The 13,747-nt window shown below is 32.1% G+C and overlaps 1 protein-coding gene and 1 long non-coding RNA gene across 3 annotated transcripts; one reads left to right on the top strand and one right to left on the bottom strand.

The window, feature by feature from the left end:
- Window positions 1-6: 6 nt before the first annotated feature.
- Window positions 7-5,933, top strand: Vamp7 (Vesicle-associated membrane protein 7). Its single transcript, XM_088226937.1, has 4 exons — window positions 7-524; window positions 3,079-3,307; window positions 4,327-4,394; window positions 5,233-5,933. The coding sequence occupies exons 1-4, from the start codon at window positions 321-323 to the stop codon at window positions 5,392-5,394; spliced, it is 663 nt and encodes a 220-aa protein (XP_088083063.1). The 5' UTR covers window positions 7-320; the 3' UTR covers window positions 5,395-5,933.
- A 3,007-nt stretch (window positions 5,934-8,940) lies between these two features.
- LOC148281265 (uncharacterized) lies at window positions 8,941-11,796 on the bottom strand. Of its 2 annotated transcripts, none has more exons than XR_015822392.1 (4): window positions 11,663-11,796; window positions 11,290-11,470; window positions 10,740-10,811; window positions 8,941-10,658 (listed from the first exon to the last, which is right to left on the bottom strand). It is a non-coding gene; the product is annotated as an uncharacterized LOC148281265 (long non-coding RNA). The 2 variants fall into 2 exon arrangements; XR_015822391.1 differs by having other exon boundaries at window positions 11,624-11,789.
- Between the last annotated feature and the right edge of the window lie 1,951 nt (window positions 11,797-13,747).

Below are 13,747 nucleotides of genomic sequence, written 5' to 3'. Positions count from 1 at the left end.
ATCCTCTTTATTTTTAATTATGGCAATGACTATCACCGCTCTGTAGACAATTTGCTCACTCGCTGTCACATATATTTTTTTATCTGATTTGACAGTGCATGAATACGTTGGTTTTGTGAAATTTTGTGGCTTCATCGTTTGGAAAAAATCTTTTTCTTAGTGTGATCTCACGACTAATATTTTTTTAAACAAACAGTCCACACACTTCATGAATCTGGAAAGTCTGAGAGTTTGTTGCTGAATATACTATAAGGATATACGCAGGAACTTATTGTTGAAAATTTCTTTGTCTGATATTGTTTTTTTTAAGGCGCATTAAAATGCCGATTTTATACAGTGTTATATCAAGAGGAACCGTAGTCCTCGCTAAATATGCCTCGTGTGCAGGAAATTTTGCCGAAGTTACCGAACAAATACTTTCCAAAATTCCTCCATTTAATGATAAGCTTACTTATTCACATGGAAATTATTTGTTTCACTATGTCTGTGAAAACCGCATTGTTTATTTCTGCATCACAGACGATGTAAGTATAAACAATACATCGTTTAATCTTAACTAACACCTACTCGTCTCTACTTACAAAAAAATAATATAGTCGACTCTCAATTAGTGTTAAAAGGCTTAAAGAATATTCATTTCTGTGTTCCGAATCATTTAGTGTGTTTTATAACGATCTATTTACGTCTAACTATCATTTAAACATCACTGCGTTTTATATCCAATAATTATTACATATTAAATGGACAAAAAAATCATTTCACGTGCGAGTTCCAGGTTCAATTCCTGATAAGATCAGCTAATATATATTTTTTATCAATTCTTGTTCTATACTGTAAATCACTGATTCAATCGGGCCTGTTCCGGACACGCGAATAGCGTTGAAATGGACAAATGAAAGTGATATATTATGTAAATGATAACTGAGTGAATTGATATACTATACTAACTAGGAACCCGGTATTTGTGTGACTGAGCGCTAGACTTCCAATAAAGATAAATGATTCGCTTTTGAGCCTGACCTCAGTAATACCGGGGGAATATAGTCAGAGATTACTCTTTTATGTCTGCATTTCATATTGTATCTTAATCGTGTTAATAGCCCATACGGGCGCTAGGGGCCCGTATTTACGCCACCTGCGGCCGGCGGCATGTAGCGAGTGGCGGGGGTGAGCTACCCCCACCACTCTCAGGCAGCCGAAGCGGGTGGGACGGCTGACTCACGGAGCCCGACGCGCACCGCTTTATAAAGCTATTATTTTGTATGAATAAAGTTCAGTTGAGTTCCTAACTCTGAACAGTTCAGACGCGTTTTATTCCGTTCACCGCCCTGTTCGCCCTCCTGCACTTCGCTCTTCGCTCCACTTTGCCTGCTGACTGCCTTCGCCTCTCTACACCACTTGGACCGGGTGGAAAGCCCTTTTCAGGGCTATTGAGGTTGACTTGCGGTCGGCGCAGCTGTGCCCCTACCTTCTGACTTTGTCTTTGACTCTGTCTGGGATGGCGGCTTCCCACTTACGCCGTTACAGGGCCTATTGCTATTAAAATCTCTTAAATTATATCAAACGTACAATACTACCTTAAAATCATACCTGCTATTACTCCTCAAAATCTTTAATTGACTGGAATAATGCAATGTTACTTTTCATGTAGCTGATCAGTGTAATTATAAACCTGACGAAATATATTTATATTGATGAATAAATCTCCTAATGTGATTTTAACTTTAATATTGAAGTTATCGTTTATACAAAATGATCACAACAGCAGCTGAAGCAAAGATTACCAAATCAATAAAGCAATTTAAAATGGCTTGGATAATTTTATATCAGTGAAATAAACAATAATGTTAATGTGCAGCCAGTACAATTGTTACACTTTTATCTATATATGACTCACTTTATTATTGTTCACTGGTAAATATATCTTTGTCCATATGGTGGTTAAGGTACATATTAAAATACTTAATGCATACCTATATTTTAATTGAAAAAACAACTTAAGTACTTAGATGTTATATTACCTTGTGGATATTTTTGTTTGAACAGTATGTTTTGCTTTTATTTTGAAATTTCCTCGACTTTTCCATCTACTGACTTTTGTGATGTAAAATGCACCTAGCGAGATAGCTCGCAACCATAATTTATAAAGTTTACCTCATTTACAATATTACTTAATTATAATTCTAAGATTTCCACATGCTCCACTTCGGAGCGAATGTAAAAAAAGAAGAGTATTTATTTATTTTATTGTAAAAATAAAAGATGAGTGATACTTAAAATAACAAATTTGAAATAACGGATTTATTGCTTTTGCGATGTTATTCCAAATTTGACATTCGTGTCTTTTAATTCTATTTTTTTTTTTGTTTATTTTTCCATGCATGTATTACTTACATAGAAATATAATTTCAAAAATACACTTTAGAAAAATACATCTTAAAATTAAGCTATAACATAAATTGGAAAAAATGCCCGTAAAGACTTCCGCGTCTGAGCGTGGGCCATTCCTTTTTTATTTATTAAAAAGTTTATAGCATATAAATATGGTATGACATGAAAAGAAAAGAAAAATAAAAGAAAAACCAAATTAACATATGCTGATATTACGAAGACATGATTTATTTGCAGAATGCATTTATTTTTCATTTTAATTAATTTTTTAAAGAATGTGTCTATCTGTTCCTTCCATGCTAATCCAAGACCTCAAACCTACTTTAAACTGAACCAGTGATTTAATGTTTTGTAGTTCCTTAGTTAGAAGATTGAAGGATCTTGGACCAACATGTAAGAAGTGTCTCTGTGTGAGTGTCTATAATAAATTACAATGAGCGTCCACTAAGATTTTTCACTAACAAACATACGTATTTATGTAACTAGTAATTACACATACCTTTGTAAAACACAAAAACTTGCTTACAACCTGGTCTCGCGGGTTAATCAGTTTTTCTTTATATTTATTTTGTATGTGTATATTTCAGATGTACATTTTGAATTAAAAAAATAACTTAACTTCTTTATACACTAGTGTCCTCAGATGACGATTTTACCTCACTGGATGTGTTCTATTTTTCTTTTCAGCAATTTGAAAGATCTCGCGCTTTTCTCTTCCTATACGAAGTCAAGAGACGCTTCAACGCCTCATTTGGTGAAACTGCCACTACTGCTATTGCATACGCCATGAATAGTGAATTCTCCCGAGTGCTAGCTGCAGAGATGAAACATTACAGTGAATCTAAAGATATTGACACCATTTCCAGAGTCCATGGAGAGCTAGACGAACTTAAAAATATCATGGTCAAAAATATAGGTAATGATAAAATTATTATTTTTAAATTAAAAAAAATTTAATTGATAAATAATATTACGTGTTTATTTATAGCAGGGTTTCCAAAATTATGTTCCGCGGAACATAATTTCTAAATAGAGTGAGTAGCAGTAGCTATTTCTCCGAAATAGCTACTCACTCTTTTCATTAACTCCTTCCAATCTCTAGACCCTTATCGCAGTTTAACTGTATAACTTTTGAACGCAAGCAGCTAGAAAAACTCGGAGAATGGCGTTGAAATAATAGAAGTTGCAGATTTTAAAATTATTATTATACTCTGGAGCGGCATGCTTTTGCTATCGGCGGTTGACATTTGTCGATTTTTCAACATCGAATCACTTCCGCGCTAGACCTTTTCATCAGACCCAGACAATACAAATTTGGCCACGACTGTTTACAGCTGTTTCATAAGCCTTTTATTTGTCAACTCAATTCCCCATTTATTTTATTCAAGGCACGAAACTTATCGCGCAAATATTGGAACTTTTACAGAATGTGCGTAGCCCCGCCATCGCTGTGAGCAAAAATAGTATTTTTATTACGCCTTGATAGTGAAACAACGCAGCTCTTTCAGCCAATGTTTTTTTGTAATAAATAAAAATGTAATTTTGTGATTAAAACCCCATACTTCAAATTATTCTAGCTACTTGCGTTTAAACGTTATAACGGTTTTAAGTATATAATATACCTCCAAACACACTTTATAATGAAATATCTCAAGACGCAAGCGGGGGACGGGTAGGGAGTTTTGAGTATTAATTAAGTACCACATCCAGTACCACACATATGCAAAAAATCAGCTGGTTATGAAACATTTGATGTTTAAAACCTAAAATTCCTGGGCTATTAGCTTATTAGTTCTATTTAAAATGACTGAACTCATTATAAAATTCAACTTCTGGTGTGTCCTTAAAAGCACAAGCATTTATTGTAAAATACGTATGCATACATATATTAAACTTATAATATGCTTTAAACTTATTTATTTGTTTTTGTTATAGATAATGTTGCTCTGCGTGGGGAACGACTTGAACTTCTGGTGAACAAAACGGAAAATTTGTCAAATAATGTATGTGTTTATTCATTTTCTTAAATAAATCAAAATTTTCTCATCCTAAAACCCGTATAAAATAATTATTGATTACTAAATTGGTGATTGGTGATTCATTTCACTATCTCGATGATATTGTTATGGAAATTTTCAAATATTGTATAGTACAATATTCATGTTTATTTGTTTTGATATTTATAGGCTGTCAATTTATATTGGTTTTCTTTATACATTGATCTGTGTTGTCCTTTTTTTTTATTGATCTTTTCCTCTGTCAAGGCAAACTTAATTATCATATTTTTTTATAATATAATACATATGTATATGTATGTTCTTTAGAGTCATTGATAGAATCAAATATTTCTCAAAAATGTTACAATAAAATGAAATATTATTTTCCTTCATTGATGTTCTAAAATATGCAAGTCACTAAAAATGTTAATCACTTGTTCAAAACTCATTTATGTTTAAACAAACCAACCATTACGCTGTTTCTGTACATATATGCATGAACGTTGATTATTCTTACTTATTTTTTATTATTTAACTTTTTGTACATAATATAAATTGTACATTGGCAGGTTTATTGGCAAACGGCAATTTCTTCCAACCAACTAAAAATAAACCTTATGCATGTATTCTGAAGTCATTCAAGTTATAACATGTCTATCTTTAAGTATTTGTTGAATTTGGTCATGTCCTGTTCTCATTAGTCTTTTTCCCTCTCTACATCCTTCAACATTGCCATAGAATATGTAAATCTTTTAACAGATCTTTTGTGCTTTCCATTCGCTTTCATTTGCACACCTGTCGTAGATAATTGTGCCACAAATAATGATTTTATTATATTTTTCAGTCGGTCTCCTTTAGAAGTACATCCAGAAACCTGGCAAGATCAATGTTTTGGAAGAACATAAAGTTATATGTTGTTTTGGGATCCGTGGTTGTTGTAATCATATATTTTATTATTTCCATCTCTTGTGGTGGTTTATCTTGGCCTTCGTGTGTGGGTAAGTGATTTGTTGGTACCAAATTCTAACAATGGCGCAATAATATTCATTCCTGTGTTAAGTTTTTACAACCAAAAATATTAATTTTGTAGATCAAAATTTATTATATATAAAGTAATTTTTTTAACTAAATTTTAAATCGCTTATGCTGACAAAAATCAAGGTTATTTCTAATGTCCTACACATATTTTTTTGAATGTCGTTTAACTGTAATGTAAAAAAATTATCGAAACCATTTACATTTGAATTTAAAAATTATGATAATTGTTGTTTATGCAAATGTTCTTTACAATATTTCACAGCTTAAATCATTGTACATTTGACAAAAAGTGTTAGATAAACAAAACATGCAACCCTGTTAAAAAAATTCTCAGAAATTTATTTTAATATTGAATATATGTGGCCTCCGTGTTGCAATGGCTAAAACACTTGATTCACACGTGGAAGGTTCTGAGTTCGTAAGAACATTTTTTATTCTTTTGCCTGATTATTCTGTGCTGTAATTCACCACTAATTAGACCTCCTAACCTATTGTGGTGAAAATAAATAAGAATCAAAGTAAAATATAATGTAACCACTGCTCAACTTAGGTCAATTTTTAATTGTGATTTACTATGAAAAATCTGTTATGGTAAATTAAAAAAACAGTTGTGTTATACATTTATAATATATTGTTTCAAGCATTTGGCACATACGAATTATTACAATAATCATTAATATATTGTGAAATTGTTATTGTTTGTTATTATTTTTGTTGTATTGTTCGGTAATAGTTTTTTTTGTGATCTAATTTAATGAATAAATAATACACATTCAAAGTTCATAGATTTATTCTCATAAACATAAGTATGATATTTTTAATGGATAAAGGAACAATATCTTTTACTATTTGTGCCAAATTTCAGAAGGAAAGAGATTGTCATGTTTCAAAGTGAAAGCCTTTTGGAAATAGGAAACTTTTGCTATCTGTTTTTGTAAATGTCAAAACCAATTATTTGATTCAATTACGCATAAATTTATGTTTTATTTTATACTACATAGTTTTTGTCCTGTTTTAGTATATAATATGCTTCAAATGCACTGCAAATAATATTACATTTTTTAGATTTTGAAATTATCTTGAGATGTTCTGGGTAATATGTCAGAAATATTTTAATTAATAAAATAATAGATGTATGAAGTAGCGTGTAAAATCAGTATCATTAAGTTCCTGAAAATTCTATTAAAGTCTGATTTGAAATCAAATATTTATATTTCTCGTTTATAAATGCATACTTAGTAAATGATTGGTTTCTTTTTTTTTTTTCTTATTTTTAATATTAATTTCAGATTATTGTTTTTCTTTTGTGATTGCTGCCAAATTGCAAACAATGAAACAATAAAAAACTGTGTCTTCATTTAGACTGGTTTATGTAAGAATATTTATAATTGAGGAGCAAACATTCAAAAAGTGATTTGTCCAAATTTGAAAAAAATATGTTTATATCAAATTTCATTGTTCATATGTAAATCCATGATAAAAAACACACTATGCATTCAGAACGTGTTTTTTCCTACATAAAATATTTCATACATTCAAACAAATAGTTTTGTTAAAAACAGGTTTTCCTTCATAAATGAATAATATATGATAAATATAGAGCTTGATAAATTAAGCTCTATATTTATGTGACAAATCACTTTTTTAATGTTTGCTCCTCAATTGATATTTGAAGCACTAGTGTGATTTTAGAAATAAAAAAAGATGCCGTTGTTTAAAATCACAAAATACTCAAATAAAACTACCTAACTTCACAAACATCGACAGATGAAAGGATTGAATTAATTAATATAGATGCTCAAATATGTGCAGAATGGTGAATGTTACACAGTGTGTAAAGTGGCCACTTAAACCAGCCAATGACAGCTCATAAGCCCTGTAGATGCCTAGACTTCTATATTACCTTCTCTAAAATGTTCTTCATCTCTGTTGTAATATGTTAAAATTACCTTTGTCGAGTTTATTTTACACTCTAACAAAGATACAGGTGTCAAGTCAAACATTAAAAATCATTTAAAATACGATTTATTAATTTCTAATTATTTAATTCTGTAATTTCAATTGTGCAATTTTTCTATGACATTTGAGTTTTTTAAGAATGAAATGTGCGAAGTCAATTGCCCTAAAAAAATCAATAGTTTCAATTATTTTTTCATTCTAAATTTATATGAACAGTTTTCATTGGGTCTGGTGATGTTTTTTTGGAAAAGGCAACTTGATTTCTGGATTGTTTGTTTGAAAACTAATGTGTATTTATTTTAAGTACTAGATACTCCATGGTGATGCGACTTCTTTAAGAATCTGTTCTACATACTGCATTCAATGCATGGTTTTTGCTTTAACTTTTTTTATTCAAAGTATAAATATGTATTTAGTGGAAAATTGACAGATTTTGCAACCAAAATCATTTTGCTTTGTATTGGTTTATTTATACTGAAATTTTTGATTGACGGCTAGTTGCATTGAAAGATAAATAAAAGGTACTTTCGTACTACTAATCTATTTAGATAAAAAAAATACTTTTAATGCAACTGATCCTAAATCCGCCACCTTTTAGTTGAGTTGATTAATTTGTAAATTAGCAATTATGAAATTGGTAAAAGGTGACTTAATTATTTCAATCAAGTTAAATATTCCGACTGGCATAGAAACTAAGAGTTTTGAAGACCCATCGTTAGTCTTAGTTCGACTTAAAACACTCACAAGTCTAATGATATGTTAAAAAGTTGCCTCAGAATCATGATCACTAGATGGATAAAAAAGAATCGATGCTTTCGATCCATATTATTTAATGTAAATTAATAAAAAAAATCAAAAAAAAAATGTAAGTTTTTTGGTACACTTTTATATGTACATATTAACTGATGTATGACATTTCATGATAGCTGTTGATAGATAATTTTATGACCATTATTACAATTTTTTTTGTTTGTTGATAAAGCCAATGTTATGGACCGTTTTCAAGCATGACTGAAAATAACTAACTGAACTACTAACTATATTTGAGCCAGTAAACCAGTGAATTAATTAATTACTCATTTTAAAATACACAAGGTCCACATTACAAAAATGTTTTTCTGGCTTGATGTGGATAATCAAAATTGGTTCTTAAAGATTGATCCCCCAGTGTTATGAAACAGACATCATATCGCACTTTATATTTATTTACCTCAATGAGCATTAGGCTAATTATATTATTTTGCAAAATAAGCATGCTGAACAAAGTTCATTGCGAGATGCTACATTGTCATTCTGTTCAGTGTTAGTATTTTGCATTCATGAATGTCTTTAGTTATTATTACTGTATAAAATGTGTAATTAGTTCATAAAATTGTATATATTATGATTTCTTATAATAAGCACTGTAATAATTTAAAAATAAATATATTTATGAATACTCAGTTTTTTGTTTTTCTTATATGTATATATATTTATTTATTTAAAAATTATATTACAAAAAAGTTCTCTTTCGCGTGCTTATTGCTAAAAGCATAGAATTGGGAATAGTCCGGAAGGAGCGTAGAATCATTGTACTGTACAAGTAACAGTTTGGACTGTATTCCACAATCCTGTAGCAAGGGGTAGGTGTTGGCCGTGTCTCGCTGCCGTCGTCGCTCTCGGGGTCGTAAATCCCGAAAGTTATGAAGTCTCGAAATTCCTCTCAAGTCCGGTGTCACTGCGTAGTTCGGTGGAAGATACTGGTTCGTAGTCCTGGGGTGAAGCGATGGTCAAGTCCAGTAGATCCAGTAGTAGAGCGGGAGGTCGGGCGGGGTGACGAAATGAAACGATCTGACTAACGTGATGTCTCGAGGCGAACTCAATATTTATTATTTAAAATGTACACATTATATAGGGCGTGTTGCGGGCTCCCGCTACCTGCGTCCGAACCGGCGTTAGGCCAAAACGGGAGTGGGGGGGAAATACCGCTCCCACTTTACCCGGTCGGCGCGCCTCCACCAAAGTGCACATAGGGAGGTGCCGGCACTCGGTTCGGTCACTTCGCTGGGAGCCACCGCACGCGCTACATCAATTACAAAAATGCATTTCTAAAGGCAGACCTTAGTCGCGTTTACAAATGCCTTTTTTAAAGCAGTCCTTAGTCTCGTTTACACAAATGCAAAGTCCCATTTTAGGGCAATAATTGGTCAAACGTCTAGCTTCAGGCCCTTTTTAGGGCCTGTAACACAAATTTCTACTCTATAGTACCCCGGTATCGCTAAAGTCAGACCCGAAAGTGGAATATTCATCCTTTATTGTAGGTCCAACATTTAGCCTATAGATACCGGGGTCCGTAACTATATTTTTGCATACTTTATTCACATTTCTAACCGTCCGTTACAATCATATTTGAATACATCGGACTGTGTCCAAAAATGCCCCCACTATGTCGCACTTTCGCCGCGCGCATACTTAACGTCGCCACTTAGTGTTGCCATGTTGCGAAAAATATAACCGTAACTCAAATGTAATATAAAAAAAAAAAGCAATTTGTTAATTTCTCTAAAAGTTTAATTGTACACGCGAAAACATTGATTGACACAACAGAGTTAATAAGTAAATTGTATTTTTTTTAATTATTTCACTTTTTTTTTATACAAAATTTATAAGAGGTAAAACAGAGCATTCAGAAAATAAAGGATAATTACATAGCAATGAAATGCATATTAACAGTAAAAATAGTCAACAAAAATCGCACAAAGGCATGGCCTGTTCGTGGGTGTACAAGAAATGTTTATGAATTGTTTGCTCCTATAATAAATAGACAGGTATAATATTTTTGTGTAATATAAGAAAGAGGAGAAAATATTTTGGAAAAGATTAGAAGGTACATTTTTATTTTATAGCATTTAAAAAAGGAAATAAAATATTTTAAAAAACAAATATATTCCTTATTATTAAAGGGCCACAAATATATCATAGAAAAAAACAGTTAATATATTTAATAAGAGTAATTGAAAGTAGCTCATAAACATCATCATTGACATAGCGATTGGTTTTTAAATTTCTTAAGATAATTTATAATGATTTGTTCTTCTTAGCAAGACGTTTATTTTTTGATGCAATGTTTTTACTTGTCGAACATGTTTCTCACAAAACAGTTGTTTATGGCGTAATTGTGATTTCAGTTTGAGTTTTCTCGGTGAGTCAAATAAACTGTCAAGATCGAAGATTGGAAATATTTACATCACCAATCTCCGAGTTTGATCGAACAGGTGATTTTGGATATGGACCCTGAAATTGAAAAAAAAAACTGTCATGTAATAAAAATGCAAAAACAAGCTTATTTATTTCATAAGTTATAACAATACACACATTGTCCGATGTCGAAGGTCCAGTTTTTTTTACCATATGTGTCTCGAACTTTTCTGCTGTCGTGACCAAATGCTGAAAAAATAACATAGTATTATTAAATCTCTTCACCCACCTGTGTTTTCTCGTTTTCCCGATCCCTTGTAAGCGTATTGATATAAAACAGAATAAATAATTTTTCCAGTAGTTTTCATGTGATGCGCGTGCAATGCGCAGACATAAAAATACTTAAAAGACAATATTTGGTCTCCATGTCCAAACAAAATATTCAATGTGTTATATAAATTAGGTATTTTATTTGATTTATTTTAATATTTTCACGAAATTTTCACTTTTTTACTGTATGTATAAACCAGTTTTAACCTGCGGCTCCATCATCGTGAGAGTTGAGAAAAAATACATCGAAATTTGTATACGAATGAAGCCACGGGCAAGAACAAAAATAATATTTAATAAAAAACATTTTTCTTAAAAACTGCATCAAAATCCACTTAAAGGGAAACAAGATAGATGTAAATAATGTTTAAAATATATTTATTTAAATTAACCATACCTTATGTGGAAAAGCTCCTTTGCTTAATTTTTTCAATCTACCTTTTGTGACATAAAAATATTTCTCCTCAAAATGAATTGAGCAAATTATGCTTAGCTTTGTTGGTTTCCAAAACTCATCTTGCCGTACTCTTTGTACTATTTTTATCCACTCCGTTTTCCTTCTTATATCAGCGGGGAAGCTAAAATTCAACTAAATCGATAAAAAAACAATTTTCTTATTAACAATAAGTGGCGTAAAAAATTTGACTACCCTGGCAACACTAAAAAAATGTCTATTTTGTTATTTTGAAAATCTGACAGGTGGAAAAATAATAAAAATTTTGAGTGCTTACCTAATTCATTTGCTACATACACATGTATTCGGTACTTACACATGAAATGTGATCCCATCCTGTTTTATAAGGATCCTAGCAGTATTTTTACACTTCAAAACGACACAACACGGCATAGTTGAATTAAAATCGGGAGTTGCGTACTGAGCGACGTCTGCAAAGAAACTAACGGGTCAAAACGTATTTATGAGTTTATGAGTACCTAATTGAGTCGCCTTCAGTTTGATGTGCGCATGCGGTTTCTGCTATGGCTAAAAGCAATATCTTCCAGCCAATCAAAAAATAGACTGGTCAAAATATGTATTAGGTCTATAACTTAACCGGAATTTGACACTTAATGTCTGCACTTGTGTATGCGCTGTAGCAAATCATTGACATACATGTCATTTTAAGGCTCTATTCATAAGCTGTCAAAATCAGTCGACAGTGTTTGATTTGCTTGTGCGCATCATATTGTTTTCAATCGTGGAAAATTTTGAAAATTGGCAAAAAAAAACAGCATTCGCGGGAAGTTTTGCTAAGTCACTTTTTTGCAAAGAAAACTGCAGCCGAAAGTCATTGTTTGCTCATGGAATTGTATGGCGAACATGCTCTTGCAAAATCACAGTGTTTTGAGTGGTTTCAACACTTTTAAAGTGGCAATTTTGATAGCAAAGACAAAGAGCGGCCTGAACTGCCGAAAATGTTTGAAGATGAAGAATTAGAAGCGTTAGTCGATCAAGATTCGTGTCAAACATAAGAAGAACTGGCGGAATCATTGGGCGTGACTCAAGCAGCCATTTCCAAGCGCCTAAAAGCATTGGGATTTATCCAAAAGAAAGGAAATTGGGTGCCATACGAGTTGAAGCCGAGAAACGTGGAATGGCGATTTTACATGTCTGAATCAGGTAATGGGCTTGGAAAGAGACATAAAGAGGACCTAGGAAAGAAAGAAAAGGATAAAAAATATACTTACAGAAAGAAAGGAGTGTTTCTTAAAAGCGGCTAAGGAAGGTGCATTTTTTATATGAAGAGGTAGCTCATCCAAAAAGGAACTGTTGAAGAATGATGTAGTATGTCAAAGACTAAAATGTCTTCTCTCTTGAGAAGATTGGAGTGTTAGACCATTATCAGAAATAAACATTTTTGGTGCGCAAGGGTTGTGAATCCACAATAGTATTATAAATGTGAAAGTGTACACTGTGTTTATTTGTGTTTTCTTCACGTCTCAACAGAGCGACTGATTGACATAATTTTTTGCATAGAGATAGTCATAGAGGTGAGAAGTAAAATAGGATGCTTATTTTTCATCCAGAATAACAAAGAAAAAAAAATATATCAACAATGGGCAACATTATTTGAAAATGATCAAGTGGTAAGGTGGAATCAGGTCAAAATAAAGAATCAATTCAAAATTAATTCTTGGAATTTCTATAATTGACTTGTTTTATCTATGGTTAGTTTGGTTTGCTTTCCGCTTTGGTTTTGTAGTAATATTTTGGATTTGTAAACAGAATAACAAAAATGCGATGTCGCCATGGACTAATGGATCGTCGCACTTTCTTCATAGCGGTAGTTAGAGGATCGGTAATCGATACAAGCTACTTTCTGTCCCGAAAAAATGTATCATTCCACCGGAAAAATTCTATTGATTATAACGACAAAAGTTATAAATTACGTAATTCATTTCTCGCAAATACCACGTGAGGGAAGCCGCGGGTAAAAGCTAGTTATGTTAAAAAGAAGTGAGAGAGATTGAAAGTTAATTTATATAGGTATATCCCATAAAATCCAACAAATACGTGAAGATGGACATGTCAAAAGTCGAAATAATCGGAGGGGGTGCATGAGAAGATGTATGAATGTACGGGAAGCGAGATCTGGATGCGAAGATAAAGTCATGTGGTGTTCTATCTTCTCTGCCTACCCTTACGGGGAAATGGCGTGATGATTTGTTTGTAAATTCCGGCTAGATGTAAATGTTTCAAATCAGATTCTGCTAAGAACTTTATAATATATCTGTTCCCGATGATGCACAAGGCACTGTAATCAGAACGTCAGTTGCAAGAATGGCAGTTTTTCCATTCATTTTCCATTACTCCGAATTTTTCACCGATTATACTTTATAAAAACTATGCTGTTTTG

Source organism: Micrasema longulum, unplaced genomic scaffold (assembly GCF_059751315.1).
Source record: "Micrasema longulum isolate JH-2025_06_02 unplaced genomic scaffold, ASM5975131v1 h1tg000480l, whole genome shotgun sequence".
Taxonomy (NCBI): Eukaryota; Metazoa; Arthropoda; class Insecta; order Trichoptera; family Brachycentridae; genus Micrasema; species Micrasema longulum.
Note: the sequence above shows the minus strand (reverse complement) of the source record. Positions and strands in the feature narration are given on the sequence as shown.

Excerpts from the sequence above, each read along its gene's own strand:
- Vamp7 (XM_088226937.1), top strand. The coding sequence starts at position 321 with ATGCCGATTTTATACAGTGTTATATCAAGAGGAACCGTAGTCCTCGCT. Across the intron at positions 525-3,078 it reads ATTTCTGCATCACAGACGAT|CAATTTGAAAGATCTCGCGC; the intron begins GTAAGTATAAAC and ends TTTTCTTTTCAG. Across the intron at positions 3,308-4,326 it reads TATCATGGTCAAAAATATAG|ATAATGTTGCTCTGCGTGGG; the intron begins GTAATGATAAAA and ends TTTTTGTTATAG.